Genomic DNA, 16,723 nt, shown 5'->3' with positions numbered 1-16,723 from the left:
CGTAACGGTGTAACACGTGCACTTCATTGTCACCTTAAGCCTTTTAATTGTTTGTGTTATGCAACTACTCTCAAAGATCCAACATACAGATAACCAATAAGGTCTAGCTAAAACAAAACGTTTAGTTACTTTTATGGTTTTTATTGCAATTTGAATATACACTTAGGAGACGTCTGGTTCACATAATGGAATTCTGTGAAACTGTAATCCATCAAAAGAATTTGAGTTTGAAGAAACTGAAATGAATTTGATCAAGCATTTGGTTGGAATGGAATTGGAATATTTGGATATCCCATGGAATGGTTAAATCTTTAATCTTAAGAATTCAAAGGACTCCTAAATTTTCAATACGTGAACGAAACAGAGGAATTAGAATTTGGTCAAAAGAATTGACCATTCCAATTCCCTTGAAATCCTTTGAATTCAATGGACCAAACAACCCCTTATTGAAAACGACCTACCATCGTGGGAGGAGCCCGGATTTGTGATCCGTAACATGGGCATTTTTATTGTCACCTTAAGCATTGAGATTAAATGTAACAAATCAACACTTGCCATTGGGTTAAAGAAATACTAAAAGGTAACTTAACTGATGTAATGTTCTTTTCTGTTCAAACAATTAAGTTGAAGTTAACTCGGGACATTTTGTTTGATTGAATGGTTTTGAAGGATAATTTTTAATTCAATTTTAGTAATTAATTAATTAATTTATGTTTAATAATATTTTTTTTAAAGATAATAATTAAGTATTCTGTTAAAACTCAATAATTATCCTAAATATTCTATAGTTTTATATACTTAAAATGAAATTTTTATCTTATATTTTATTATGTTTACAAATTAGTTATATGAATTCAAATATATAGCTGTAATCTTGAACTTTAAGTAGTATGTATTATTAAACAATACTAATGCATTAAAAATGGTTTTTAAGAATTTAACCCAAATACTTTATAATATAGTATAGATTAAGTCTCTAAACTAATTTTTTAAATGAATAAACCATTAAACTTTCTCATTTGAATGATTAAGCCCCTAAATATTTTTTTTATTAAAATAAACAATCGACATGTTAGAAATTGGTCGTATACATTTTTAACTCAAAAAAACTAACAATAATTAAAAAAAAAAAACTTAAATCAGTTTTACCCTTTCCAAATCTTACATCATAAATACCCTTTATATCCAACGTCATCATTCCCTTTGGCGTCCCATCGTTGTCTGCTCTTTATCACCGTTGTTGGGCCCTTACCATCTCTCTCTCTCTATTTATCAGTTTTTTATTTTTATTTTTTTAATTTGTTCATACGTACTCTGTTAAATTAATAAATGGTTGGCATATAAAACGGACAACGTTACAGTGCGAGAAGGGAAACATCATTGGGTGTGAGGGTTTGAATGATATAAATGTATTTTTAAACATTTTATTTTATGTAACACATTTTAAAAATATTTTGTAAATTCTAATCAAATATTATATTTATCAATTATTTAACTGGATTTAATGGAAAAAGCTAACGGTTGTTAGACAAAAGGTAAGACTGTATACGAACCGAATGTTCAACGAACTTTATTGGCATGAATTTCGTTTATTTAATAAACGAATAAATATGAACACATTTCTTTTGCTTGTTTAATTAAATGAACAAACATGAATAATGACCTCGTTCGTTTACATTTGTTTATGTTTTATTTATATTCATTCGTTTATCTATACTATATTATAAAACATTTGACAAAAACTTTTAAAAACTATTTTTTATGCACGAAGTACTGTTTATTGATAGACATTACTTAAAATTAAAGATTATAAATAATTTTGCGTAAGTACAACTTATTAAAGTTTTATTTTTAAATTTGTGTAACTAACTACAAATAAACACAATCAAATAAAGGATAAACATTCATTTTAAATATAGAAAATCTAAAATATAATTACGATAATAATCGAGTTCTAACAAAATACTTAATTATTATCTTTATAAAAATTATATTATTAAACCAATATAAACAAAAAAAATTAAAGAAATACACAAAAAATAAGAAATTTTAAATAGTTAGTTTGATACTAATATCAATAACTTTTTTGATATATCATCATATTTAGATTTTATTTAAAAATAAAAAACATTATCGTTTTCTCAAAACCATATAAAACCGTATTATAACATCAATTGAGACAAAAAAACGAGACATTAAAATCAAGATATATCTCGCTACATTGTGTGAGTACCCTTCTAATATTTATAAATATATTTATATATTACATCATTAATATGTAAAATAAATAATTAAATTAAGTTTTCTAAATTACTTTTTTATCCCTCCTGAGGTTTACCCGATTTTACATTTCATTATGTTATCTTAGAGGAACAAAATGATGATTAATAATAGCTGTTTTTTTTCCATCAGTGTCATTTGCTTATGTTCATTTTGCATCATAACAAACTAACACGAACGAGATTTTCTTAACGAACGAACATAAACACAAAAAAATTTGTTCGTTCACCGTTCATGTTCATTTTTTTGTTCGATTAAGTTAAACAAGCAAACACGAACAAGTCTCCGTTCGTGTTCATTTGGTTTTGACGTAATAAAAGGACAAAATATACAAACATAAGAGATCGAAACAGAGTTAATGAATTTTAAGAACGATATCCGTTGAAAATTACAACGTAAAGTACCGAGACCAAACTTTACTATTTTTTTTTTTGTTTTAAACGGAATTATTATTTTTATTTGATTTGAAAATCCGAGGGGCCACTTACGTAACTTCAAAACTTAAAGGGGTCAAAGTGAAACTTCAATCCTTCGTATGTCAACGATGATTCCGATGAGGAGCGAGACCAAAAGAGTAACTCCGGCAACTTCTCGCTGCCGATCATTTCTTGCTGCCGGTATCTACTGCTGTTGGTGAATGATGAGCGAGATCAAGAGTAATTCATGCACCGAAGGTGAAAGTATGGTACGGATAACTCTCAGAACGATTGGTCCGTCGCCTCCCTCTTCCTTGGATGTTCATTCTCCGATCAGAGTATGATTCTTCTCTCTTTTATTTCATATCATATTTCCTGTACACTTACGACATTAATTGTAAATTTATACTCATTTTGATAAATTAGGTCTGATTTGTTTTCTTGGTTCCGTGACGATATTTCATAGATTTTGATCATAAACGATAGCAAATTGTAATGATGATGCATCATCATGCATAAGAACATCTTTCAAATATATGATAATAGTGTAATTAAGGAACGGATGAGCACCACTATTATTATCTTTGAGTTGGTTATCGATCAAATTTGGTGCCCTTTTCGTTTTAGGTTATTTTTTGTTTGTTTTTTACTTTTGATGTCGAACCTTTTAATCGTTTATCTCAAATTGGTATCAGTTTTATTAGCAATTTAGCAGAAGTTTGTGCTCTTTGTAGTATTTATTATAATGAGAAGTTAACCGTTTGACCTTATGCCTCAATGTTATTTTTGAGGGCTTAATTTTTTGGTACTGTGCAACATTATGAGTTCGATCTCACAATAGAAGTATAGAGAAGCTGTCGGAATGGCTTGAATAACTGCAATTTGTAACTAAGATCTGGGTGGTCAGGGATTTCTAGTCATCAATCTGTTGTGTGAAAGAGATGTCAATCATCCGAAGTCATTATTATTGTTTAATGTAAAGTGCCATGGGGTAAATAAAAGTGATGGCGACTTTTAGTTTCATTGAGGAGCAATGGACATCTTTTGAACACTTTCTCAGTTTCTTGCCCTAACCTGTAAAAAGGTCTACTCAAAGAAGATTATTGGCAAGTATCATATTGTATTGTGTTTCATGTTTTCCTTTTTGGTTGAAATTATGTTTTGGTTGTTGTTTGAGAAAGAATATCAATAGTTTCAGGTTGATATTAAATTGTCAAATTGCATTTGCTGAGTGATGATTGTTAGACAAAATTCTTGAGGGGAACTATTGGAGTTCTATTGTTGGAGAACCAAAGTATTTACTTTCTTTGACTGTATTTTGGTCAATCATGTCAGACCTCTATCTTGAGGGGGAACTTAAGAATAATATCGTATTATTGTTAGATTGGTAGCATGTGTTAATAGTAGCTGTATTTTCATATAAATTGCTCAGTAAGAACCCTAGTCTGGGAAGCACTCATTGTGAGTCTATACTGAATGCACCCTTCTATAATTTGTGATATACTTAGGATCCACAAAGTTCACTCCGTGATACATCACAACCTATATAACCCACAAATCTTTTTGTTTCTAAGTAGGTGATCAGATTTTTGTAAAGAATCACATGAAACAAACTTGTTTACCCTAAAATAAGGTGAAAGCAAATTATTGATCCATCAAATTTCAACATTTAGAGGAAGATTGTTCTTTGGCAGTAGTATCATTTTAAGGAGATTAAAAAACAAGAATTTAGACATGAATATTTTAGCTGATTGATTGACTTCTGCCTTCGCTTATTTATATATCTTATGTGTTCATTTCTTTCTTTCGTCTTAACCTTTCATTTCATTTTATGTTATAATTATCTTTTATGTTAGTTAAAAGTATAAGAAAAGTAAGATAACTTTATGGCTTCATCATGTCTGTGGATAGTTGAACCTCCTTTTTGTTAGTCTGTTCCCGTTTGTTCTCATCGATATATTTGGGAGCAAGTAGATAAATATAAGAAAGTTAGTTATCTTAAATTATGAACATGTAGTAACCCTCTTGTAATATAAGATGAGAAAGGATGTTTGGTAAAACTTTGAGATGGATGCTAACCATTATGAATCTCATTACATACTTTTTCCTTTGAAAAATGTCAATTAGGTGCGTGATTTGAGAAATTTGATTTCTGCGAATGGTCGTTTGCCTCTGGAAAATTTGAGACTTATTCTGCAAGGAAATGTATTGCATGATAGCAAATATGGCGATGATATATCTGTTCACTTCAACAATGGAGGTATCAATTATATTTCACTTTAATAATGTATTGCATGAACTCTTAGGCATAAGTTCATGAAGAGTAAGGATTTGGATTTCCATAAAGTTATGAAAAGGAAAGTACAAGATACTGGGAACTTTATTGAGCTCTAGAACCTCTTTAATTTTTATGTGAAATTGAAATGCTTAATTATTCAAAAAGAGGACAACATATTTTTTCATGATAAGTGGCTACCCTTTATATAGTCCCTATTGTTTTTGTCACAAACAAACATAAGTACCAAATTGAAGCAATTTCAAGTCTACTAAAGCTGCTTTTGGTAGGGTGGAATCATGACCAAGTGGAGGTTCATTTCACTGGAATTTAGAAGTAGTAGCTTGGGTATACATTTGGAATGGAACGATTTACAAATATATCACTTCTTAAAAGTTAAACCATAAACCAACCCATTTTTATCAACTTCTTCAACATCCATCTAGTTCACTACTCATCTACATTCATCCCACTCCCTCAATCAACCCCACCACCAGCACCAACCACTGGTTGACATGATGAGGACAGTGTGAGATAGTGATGGAAATTGCAACTCAACTGGATTGGATGGTGTTAGCTATTATGATTTCGATACAGACTCATTGAGTGTGAGGGTGATCAAACTTGATGCAAGAACTTTGAATTTGCATTATCACTGTTTACTTTGGTTATAAGAATGCTTTCACTTCCGTGGAGAATTGATCTCACTCTTTGGCACACCGCACACCCAACTTCCTTAGTTAACCTGGAAGACTTCCCCTAAGTTTCAATCCTGTTTAGGTTCCTCTTTCCTTATACTCTTATATTTTAGCTTCTTCTCACTCTTATCTTTGAGAGTGTCATCACCCATTTATCTCCTCCTTGTTAGTTCATTTTCTCTTTGGTTATTTGTATGACCAATGACAATACATTTCTATTATGACTATCATGAAGTGACCTGCTAAATTTTTGGAGCACTTCTGGGTGAAAATGATCTAAAGTTCTGTCTCTTTTAGTTTTCTCATATGTTTCTAGTTGATTGCACATCTGTTAGAATCATTTTTAAACTGAGATCATGAACCAACCAGATAAAGTGTTGGCTTACTTCCAGTGAAAATGATCCGGAGTGTTGTTTCTTGTAGTTTCCACAAATGTTTCTAGTTTGGTTGCACGCTTGTTATAATCATTGTAAAATGACATTATGTTGAACCTCATAATAGATCTTTCATAAATGTTCAGTCTTTTCTTAATTGTGTTGGTCGGTATAACTACAGTTTTGAAATTAAAGTAGCACCAAACCAAATTGTGGAGTGTCAAGACGAGAGTCACTGAACCAAATGGATCATTCCTAGTTGTTCACGAGTAACATTAATCTTGGAACTAGAAGTACTTTTGAAATTAAAGTAGCACCACTTAGGCGATTCCAAGCCAATAGTCGTCCCCAAAGTTATCCATCACTCTTTCTTACTTATCTTGCATATTAGTTTCACACAAATAAAAAGTTTAAAAATCAAAGTAAACAACCATTTCCTCACTCAAGTCAAGTACTCAACCATTTCATCCCAGTTTTGGTCATCCCAACTAAACAGTCATTGTCTAGTAAGATATCTCCATATAACACTAGGGTAATTGGTCATGCTATAAGGGTCACAAGCAACATAGCCAAGTTTCAATTTTTCTTCCTGCCAAATTTTTTTCTAATGCATGTTGTGAACCATTTTAGTTTAATATATGTTGCTGCAGTTAATTTTTTTTTAATATTTTCCATGTACAACATCTATATTGTTGGAGAGTCTTGTTTTTTTTTCCAGATACTCTTATAGTTGTTGTTAAACCAAAACCTCCTGCTAAACACGTTCAAAATGGATTGGAGGATGATGAAGAGGAAATGGTAAGAACTGAATGATTTTTTTTTTGCTTTGATAGCATTCTATGATCATTCTTGGCATGACTTTTATTCTTTGTTTTTGCGGCAAAGAGCGCTTACTGTTTTTTTCCCAAAACATAGAAGTTTCAGCTCCCGGAATTAAATAGCGGATGGAAGAGGAGGCTTCTTATCATTCTACATGATAAGTTGAAGATACCTGGTAAGCTTGTGGTCCAAAGAAAATTCAGCCTTTAAGTTACAAATGATGGTTGGTCCTGATTATAAGTTGTTCTTTTCCGTCATTAGATATGCTTCTGATGGCAATCTTCTCTCTCAGTCCGAAGGTGTGGGCTGTAATTATTATGTGGTTTATCTTGGCACCTATTGCACACAGATTGGATGTAGGACCTCTATATGTAAGTAAATCTGCTCTCTCTTTTTTTCCTGTAATATGAGGATTCGTAAATTTCATGTGTTTATATCTCGGGATAGGGGGGGGGGGGGGAGCACCTTTTACTCCTAAGCGGCAGCTCGACCTTCTATAAATGACTTCAGCGTTTTTGGTTGAGATTTTAAAAATGCCGTAACGCGTAACATGCATGCAGATCTTACCTCTGTCCCAAGAGACAAAGAGGTTGTTTCCGAGAAGACCCCCATGCAAAAAAGAATAAGAAACATATATATACACACACACACATACACACACACATATAAAGCACAACTATAGGCCACATATATGCAAACAAAAACGGTTTTTTAGGAGACTTATAAAAGATTGCAAAGAGCCTATCTAGCTAAAAAGCACATAGAACACACAAAAGAAACTCTTTATTTCTAACAAAAGAAATTAGGGGTTGTTCGATATTGACTTAATGAACTGTATGGCATGTATGGCTTATTCGGTAAGCCATGCATGATTGTTCGGCCGTGGCTTATTTGGTCAGCCCATTAGGGAGAGTCTTATCCATTAAGCCAACTATTTTCCCTCAATACCCTTGGAATAAAGAAATACTCTCTTCTCCGTTCTTTTCGTTTCACCATCACCATCACTCCTCTTCCCACTTTGATCCTCTCTCCTCCATGACGATATGTTCAAGGACCTTCTCCATGAAATAGATATGTTCAGGGAATGAAGCTCATCGATCTGATTCTCCCTCCTTCATGAAGCTTGGATTTATCTGAAAGGGAACTCCCGGGTTCTGAAATTTTCTGGATTGATGGGGTTAGGATTTCGCTCTTGTCTCTCAGGCAGGTGCTGGATTTATGGGGCTATGTTCCATGGTTGGTGGAGCATTTGGATTCAAGTAAATACTTCAATTTTTTTAGCAACAATAAGAATCTCGATGCTACGGTTGTACATAGCAAGCTTTTGTGAAAGTAGCAACAATTTCGGGGAATCAAAAACTAATGTTTGTTGCTGTCCGTGTGAAAGATTGTACGTAACAAGCTTTAGTGACATCGTCTAGGTGTGGTAGAGACGAAGACGATGGGGTGGGGAATTCTTAGATTTTTGGTTCCACCTGCTAGTGAAGATAATCTTATCAATCTGCAGTTTTCCAATTTTTGAGGGATTTGATTTATGGGGTTGTTTAAAATAATGATTTCTTTGTCGTTCTTGGTAGCTTTATTGCTCATTAGTTGGGGAATATGTAACGATTTTTTGGGTTCACGTGTTTGATTGAAATCTTGTGGATATTTTGATCATAAGGGGGTTTCGTGTTCAAGAATAGGATGATTTTGGGTGTTGAAGGTTCGATGGAAGTTTTTTATGTTCATGGATGAGCAAAATTAAATTGTTATCTTTAACGAAAACAAATAGGAAGGGAAAATAGTTTATTAATGGAAAAACAACCGAACAACCCCTTACCAACCTTTCTAAAGACTCTCCACCCTTCCCCCAACCCACCCATCCACCCCTCCCAAACTGTTACAAGTTGCTCCCGATTATCAACAAAACTAAGGTGAGATTTGATTATTCACTCATGACCGAATGATTATGAGACACTATGACTTTCAAGAGGCAAATAATTCTCCTAAGAGTTACACCAAATTGATTACAAAACCGATACTTAATTGCTTCCACCCTCCTATTTATACTTCTCCGAACGACCGACTTCCCTCACTTATCGGCTAATTGACTAGCTCACTATTATCCCACTATCTCTACGTGTAACAATACCCACCCCCAGACATCCACTTGTCCTCAAGGTGGAAAGAAAAAATAGAGAAATTGATTCACCCTTCTTCCGTCCAACTCCAACAATTCTACCGTTTTCTGTTTATGGCTATCAACAGATTCATCACTTTTTCAAAAGACTGGAGCTCTGTTTTAAGGTCTTGTATTATATTTTTAATGCCTTAAAAAAGAATGCTTGAAATCAAATAACTCGTATATATCTATTTCCGCTGAAAGGATATCTATGGCTCCTGGATGATCTTTATTCCCAAATGCAACAAACTTTTCCTGGATCATATCTTGCAAGAGACCTTTAGCCTTTTCTTCCGAAACTTCATAAGATGCTGATTCCCTCCTGCATGCGTGACACTTTCAGCCTTTACGATCCACCCTTTCGGATTTGTTCCATTGGACATCGATGCCTCAGGCTTTCTGTCTAAAAATCCTGAAACTTCTCCATAATCAAAATTTATATTGTCTTTTTCTGGTTTTCTCATGCTCAACTCGACATGTTCATCCTCTTTTAAGCTCGTAGTTGTCTTCTTCAGCTATCTTCCTGCAAGCTCGGGAACTGGGTCTGAATGGTATGGGCACCCATCTCCGTTCCAGGGGGAAGGGAAGCTTTAGTTGTGTGATTCCCAATGGCCCGTCTGAGGAGTGAAACGTGGAAAACCGGGTGGATCTTGGCAGAAGCAGGTAATTGAAGTTGGTATGCAACAGATCCAACTTTCTCAATGATGAGAAAAGGACCATAGTAACAAGCTGAAAGCTTCTCGTTAATACGTCTTACCACTGATTGCTGCCGGTGGGGGTAAAGCTTAAGAAATACCCAATCACCAAGCGAGAATTCTACATCACAACGATGTTTGCCAGCGTTGGTCTTCATCTGGGCTTGGGTTTGAGTGAGGTGGTACTTGAGTTGCTTGATGGCTTCATCTCTTTCACTCAGATCGTGAGCCACGACTTAGCAACGAATTTCTCTTGGAACAAACTGGAGGATGGTTGGGGGAGGTCTGCCATAAACAATTTCGAATGTTGTTGTCTTAGTAGACACGTTGTAAGCTGTGTTATGCCAGAATTCGACCCAGGGAAGCCGAAAAGACCAAATTTTGGGTTGTTCGGCAGCAAAACAATGAAGGTATGTTTCCAGACTTTGATTTACAACCTCGATTTGGCCGTCCGTCTCGGGGTGGTAAGCAGAACTGAATTTGACGTAACTGGCCTGAAGGGAGTAGATTTCTTGCCAAAATTTGCTTTAAGAAATGAGGGTCGCGGTCACTGAGAAGTGACTTTGGAATACCGTGAAGATGGATAACTTCCCGTAAGAAGGTCTCAACGAGTGAACGAGCTGAAATTGGGTGTTTAAGGGGATGAAGTGGCAAGACTTTGAAAAAGCGATCAAGAACAACTAAGACGACCTCGAATCTCTCAGATTTGGGCAGCCCAATTATGAAATCTAGGGAGATGTCCTCCCAAACAGTGATTGAAATTGGGAGGGACTGTAGGAGTCCACTGGGTGCGAGAGTAGAGGATTTGTATCGCTGACAAGTATCACACGCTTGTACATACGTTTTTGTAGTCGTAGTCATCCCTAAACAACAAAATTTGTGAAGCCAGACATCTGTAAGTGCAATAAAATCCCGAATGACCGCCGCTTGGGCTATCATGAAGTTCAACAATTAGTTTTGGAATCAATTGGGAAGATGCTGAAATGACAAGCTTTCGCTTATGATAGAGTTTGCCATTGGACAAGGAATATCCCGGGTGGGAATGGGGCTGGTTGTAAGATCGAGGACAATTTTCTGAAGCTGTTGATCAGAATTAAAAACGTCGAGTAAGGAAGCTCCCTCCAACCAACTAAAAGTAAGACACTAAAGTAGGCAATTCACTCCCTTCCGTTACTCGGGATAAAGCATCAGAGGTGCCGTTGTCTTTACCCGGCTTATAACGGATGGATAATTGATGCCCCAAGAGTCTGTCAATCCAATTTTGCTGATCGGTGGTTGTTATCCGCTGCTCCAGTAAGTGTCAGACTTTTCTGATCAGAAAAAAAGGGTAAAATCCCGTCCAAGAAGGTAAGGCCATCGGTGTTGAATTGCGAGGACACGAACCATAATCTCCCTCTCATAGGCCGACTTATTGAGATTTTGATTGGATAAAGCCTTGCTGAAATAAGCAGTTGGCCTCTTGTTCTGCATAAGAACAACTCCCAGATCATGACCAGATGCATTGCATTTTGATTTCAAGTGGATGTGAGAAATAGGGAAGTGCAAGGGCTGGGGCGGTGATCATAAATTGTTTTAGTTCTTCGTAAATTGATTGTGCTGTTGGACCCAATGGAACCCATCTTTCTTTGTTAGGTCAGTTAGTGGTCTAGCGAACTTCCATATCTTTGATAAATTTTCGATTAGCCAGTAAGGCCGAGAAACCCTCTAACAGCTTTGGTCTTTTTTGGGACCAGCCAACCTTGACCAGCCAAATCTTGGAGGGATCCATGGAAACTATCTTGCCATTCATAATTTATGCCTGAGGCTGAGGTATTCTACCGACTGTCGGCTGAAACTACTCTTTTTTTGATTGACCCCTAACTGATTTGGAGAAGACCAAGGACTTGTGTTAAAAGCTGCAAGTGTCGTTCCCAAGGTTGACAGTAAATTCGGATATCATCGAAGAAAACGACTACCACCTTGCGTAATAATGGTCGATAGACCTTGTTCCTCTTAGTGCTTGAAATGTGGCAAGGGCGTTGGTCGGCCCGAAGGGCATGACCAGAACTCATAATGCCCATTGTGAGTAAGAAATGTCGTCTTTTCGGTGTCTGACTTATGAACCATGTAATGCATCTATGATTGGGATTGGATATTTATGGTGACTCGATTGAGGGCCCGATGATGGATATAGAGTCGCTAAGTGGAGTCTTTCTTTTTTTACAAGTTTTACGGGGCTTGAGTAAGCGCTCTAGTTGACTTTTATGATTCCTGTCTCGAGCATTTCAAGGACTTGCCATTGAATTTCTTCGTTATGTAATGGGGATATTGGTAGGGACGAAAGCAAATTGGTCCTGGATCCTCCCGGAGATTGATGGCGTGTTCAATGCATCTAGCTGGTGGTAGGCCCTGGGGTGGCTGGAAAGGGAGGTGAACCAGAGAGCTGGTGTGCCTTTTGTTTCAACTACTAGAGGTTGTAGATGCCCTTCCAACCATGTTTGGAGCGAAGAAGGGCTGTTCAGCAAGGTAGAGACCCCTCGTAATTGGATGAGAGGACCATGGTCCCAAAAACGCATATGTTGAGTTTGCCAATTAAAGACAACATCACCCAAAGTACCCACAGGCTATACCGAGGATCATATCCGACAATCCTAGATCGTAAACCAAGGCATAGACAACACATGTAGAGGTACCAAGTTGTGTTGATACACCTTGGCAAAACTCAGAAATTCGAACTTGTACTGTCGCCTAAGCTGATTGAGAGAGGGTTCACTGTTTAGACTCCCAGCCCAAAAGTGTTAGCAATTGCTTAGAGAGGAAATTGTGTGTCGCTTCACTGTCAACCAAGATTAAAGCAGGAATGCCCCGTAACTCCCGTCAATTTGAGCGTCTTTAAAGGTTGAGACGGACCAGAAGCAAGTTCGTAGAGTTTGAGCGTATTGCATTCTCCATCTGCTCCTGGTTCGTCGGTTTTTCACTCCAATGGAGACCCCTCAGCCTCGTCATCATAACAGGGCCGTTTGTCCTGGTATTTTAGGTAGCCTATCGTCATCTTCTAGATGGACTTGGGTAGTTCGCTGATAATTTCCTTCATAGAATTTCCTTCATGGACTTGGGTAGTTCGCTGATATGGACTTGACTGTGGAGGGATTTGATCTTCTCATCTTGGGCATCAACTCTCGTTTGAAGAAGGGTGCTCACATGAGGTCTGGGTATCACCATCGTTTCCCGGCAATTTAACCAAATTGATAGAAATTGAAACAGAGAATATCAATAATGCAATCTGAATCAAGGGAACTAAGCTATCAATTAGAATTCATATGATTGTATAAACCAAAATCAGAAGGATAACCAAAGGATTGGTAAACCCTCTTGCCCAAGCTACTGGTAGCCAATTCTCTCAACAGAAAGTATTTTCTCCCATGCCTTGCAACAAAACCCACCATTCTTATTTATAGTCTTCTCTCACTACTAGAGCTAGAGCTACATAACCAACTTGATTTATTAAATCCCTACACATGTCCCTTACTCCTCCTGCGATAATAAACCTTCTAAGGATTGGGCTAATAGGGCTGATCTATTAATGTTAGCCCATTGGACTGATCGATGGCTCTGTTGCTATCACCTACAAACGTGCCCAAACCACCTTAGTCATCTCTCTCTCAACTTATCTATGATAGGCGCCACTCCTAGGTCCGCCCGAAAACCTTGTTCGGTATTAGGTCCAACATAGTCTGCTCATGACTCCTCTCAGCATCCCGATTCCTCTGTTCATCTTTTTTTCATGTGCTTTCTTCACCGCCCATCATTATGATCCATACAACATAGCCAGTTTAATGCCCACCTTGTAGAATTTGCCAATTATTTGTAAAGGGGCCTTCTTGTCACACAAAAATCCTATGGTCCCCCTCCATTTTAGCCAAATGCCTTGATGCGATGTGCAAAGTCCTCCTCAATCGCTCCCTCCGGAATTATAGATCCCAAATACTTGAAACTGTCCTTTTCGTGGTCATCTTTGCTCCCAAATGCTGACTTATACCCCCTATTTGTTCTTCTTGCCGCTGAGATTGCACCACAGATATTCCGTCTTTGCTTTTTGGATCGATGATGAGCATAATGTTCCTCTTTCCTTTTTTTGTACTTTTAGTTGTTATTTTAGTATCTGAACCCACACATTGATGCTCCTTTTTCTACCTGATCTCTATTGAATTATAATTTACATAGGAGTTATATATTTTAGGAAGTACAAGCCTACTATGTTTGGTTTCCACTTGCGTATTATGTAGTAACTGAAAGGGTAAGATGGACAGCCTAATATGAATCTTAATAGCACACTTACCAAAAACTCCGGAGCTGGACTTAGACATACAGGTCATCACCGCAAAGAGTTGTTAACGCATTTATAACTTGCAAGCTAAATAAAAAAGCCTGACTTACATCAATCACGTTGGCATTTGTATGCTAATGATACTTCAAGCTAGAATGCTTTACATACTTCATCTCCAGAATGCTTTACATACTTCATCGGGAGATTTACTTGTAGTGTGTCCCTCATTGCTTTTCTTTTTTATTCCCGCATATGTAGATACTTGGAACCGGTTTTGCCATCATATTTCTGAATCTTGGGCAACGGCAGCATGGTGATATGAGGTATGTGTCATGTACATGAATCAGGCATTATAAATACTAAGTGTGCAAATATTGTATTTTCCCTCGTTTGGTTGAGACTTCATTCAGTGCTGTTTGTTCCACTATAGATTCTTGATCCTGGTTTTGGGTATATGACATCTGATAAGAGTTCTTCTCGACCCAGGACTAGGATAGTAGATTTAAGGTAGAAATTTGTAGTTAGTATTAACAGGAGAAGGGCGTTAGATAGGGGTGAGGGTAGAACCTTTTTGCTCACATTTTTGCACAGGCCACTCTGCCATTTGGGGTAGAGGTCAGGGTCTGCAGACATCCCACTTTGGTTTGAAGTAGGATATACTGAGTTATTTTGGTTCGGTTTATAGATCCTTGATCCCAACAAGTAATGATATCGAATGGTAACTTTGTGGTTGGCTGTCATAAACTCGTAGTTGTATCGAATAATCTAACACTCCTCTCGCAGCTAGTGTAATCATTATCGTTTTTGTTGAACATCTTCAGTGCTTATTCCATCTTCAACGAAGATTTCAGAGAACTCCCTGGGACCTTTAATGCAGAACGAGCTGATAGAGACATCCGAGCAGGTCAGTTTTGATCTGCTGTCATTTCCAAAACAGATGTTTTTGTTGTATCATACTTGTGTATAAAAGATCTACACATAGTTACTCGAAAAACTCAGAAGATGATGCTCGAAAAATATCTTTTTTTTTTGCATCGATTTGTTTCTTCGTTTACTTGTGCACAGCACCTTACCTTGTAGAATAAATTAAATGGCTGTTTGGTCCCAAGGTTTTTGGTTAGAATTCTGCTCTTCCAGACTGACTCAAAGTCATTTTCAAGAATGTTGTAGTCCCAGTAAACTTTGGAGGGCTTAGGCCATGTTTGGCAATCAAAAATTAGCTTATTCAGTAAGCTTATTAAGATGGGAAACGTCTAAGAAAATCCAATGAACTTTAGTGTTTAGAGTGATTAAATCCTGGGACCATTTTTTGGAGCAAGTAAGTCCTTGGACATTTCAAAACCTGTTTAATAAATCATTGGACTGTTAGAAACCTGTTAAATACATCCTTATGGAGGAATAAATTCTTATATTACACATCTTTTGTACCTAGACCATATATACATACACACAATAACTGTGTACCTGTGTAATGTGGCGAGATATAAAAGTTTTGTCAAGATTTATTCAATGTCAAAATCTCAAATTCTTTCAAGATGTCATAATACTTACATTTGTATTTATGTTCGATTTAAATATCTGTCCTTAAGATTTACTACACATATCACTAACCAGCCTTCCCGTAGTAACATATCAAATTCGGCTACGCTTTCTCATCCAGAGCCATACCCTTTCCTCGAACAGTGTTGAACATCTCTATAGCTTTATCTAGATCTCATCCAGAGCCATACCCTTTCCTCGAATAGTGTTGAACATCTCTCTAGCTTTATCTAGATCTGGACTACGTCCATGCGCACTGCATGAATCAACAGGTTTATCATAAGAAAAGAGCAGTGAACTATTTTCCTTGCTTATGTTTTCGTAATTGTGATAAATTTAGTCAAACCCAATCGTGAAAGAATATATTATGTTTAAATTGATGGAGCAGCGTCATTTGTAAGCTCAAAATAGATATTAGAGAAGGACATGAGATCCCAAGAAAAACCCAATATATAAAAAGTTTAAGATGGCAGATAAACTATCTAAACTGATTTACAATATCCACAAGTCTTGATATCATTGACCATTACTAACATGATGATGATGCTAACATATACAATTTAAGTGTAATAACTCCTCTTCATGAAAAACATGGTCTCACACGACTTTGACCGTTGCTAACATCGTGCTTCTTGTGTGTATAAAATCTGACTATGTCCTTGTTCCTGATGTTGATTGTATCTGCCTTACTTTCTGTATAAATTAACTTAAAAGTTAAAATGATAGGAACAAAAGAACCATGCCCCCAACAATGGTGACATGTATGTGGAGGAGGAGTCAACACATTGGCTGGCATGGGGCTTCTCACGGTAGTTTATGCAATTAATTGTCATGACTTGAGAAATCATCAAATATATATATATATATATATATAAATAAATAAATAAATAAATATATATATATATATATATATATATATATATATGATTAGTTATTGAGAATGTGTACTAATTAGCAGGCTTAACCGAAAGTAAAAGAGGTAAGACTTTGTGGTTGTAGTTAGTGGTGCTCAAAAAACTAACCAAATCCGATCAACCCGATCTAACCCAACGCAAAATAACTCAATCCGAAGCAACCCGATGTCTAATCGAATTGTAAAATTTTCAAACCATAAGTATTGGGTTGATATTGTGTTACTATTATTTGAACCCAACCCA

General features: G+C 36.3%; 1 protein-coding gene across 2 annotated transcripts; it reads left to right on the top strand.

Moving 5' to 3' along the window:
* The first annotated feature begins 2,796 nt into the window (after window positions 1–2,796).
* LOC112522254 lies at window positions 2,797–15,135 on the top strand. Of its 2 annotated transcripts, none has more exons than XM_025131370.1 (7): window positions 2,797–3,034; window positions 4,824–4,956; window positions 6,762–6,841; window positions 6,959–7,037; window positions 7,124–7,233; window positions 14,286–14,350; window positions 14,849–15,135. In XM_025131370.1, the coding sequence occupies exons 1-7, from the start codon at window positions 2,918–2,920 to the stop codon at window positions 14,940–14,942; spliced, it is 678 nt and encodes a 225-aa protein (XP_024987138.1). In that variant the 5' UTR covers window positions 2,797–2,917; the 3' UTR covers window positions 14,943–15,135. The 2 variants fall into 2 exon arrangements, with proteins under 2 accessions (XP_024987138.1, XP_024987139.1); XM_025131371.1 differs by having other exon boundaries at window positions 2,827–3,034; window positions 6,962–7,037.
* Window positions 15,136–16,723: the final 1,588 nt, after the last annotated feature.

Source organism: Cynara cardunculus (genome assembly GCF_001531365.2).
Source record: "Cynara cardunculus var. scolymus isolate 2C chromosome LG 11, CcrdV1, whole genome shotgun sequence".
Lineage (NCBI taxonomy): Eukaryota > Viridiplantae > Streptophyta > Magnoliopsida > Asterales > Asteraceae > Cynara > Cynara cardunculus.
Note: the sequence above shows the minus strand (reverse complement) of the source record. Positions and strands in the feature narration are given on the sequence as shown.

What these genes read in the sequence shown, in the direction of transcription:
- LOC112522254 (XM_025131370.1), top strand. Translation starts at nt 2,918, where the DNA reads ATGATGAGCGAGATCAAGAGTAATTCATGCACCGAAGGTGAAAGTATG. An exon ending in ATGTTCATTCTCCGATCAGA is followed by an intron (nt 3,035 to 4,823) that starts GTATGATTCTTC and finishes AATGTCAATTAG; the next exon opens with GTGCGTGATTTGAGAAATTT. An exon ending in TGATAAGTTGAAGATACCTG is followed by an intron (nt 7,038 to 7,123) that starts GTAAGCTTGTGG and finishes TTCCGTCATTAG; the next exon opens with ATATGCTTCTGATGGCAATC.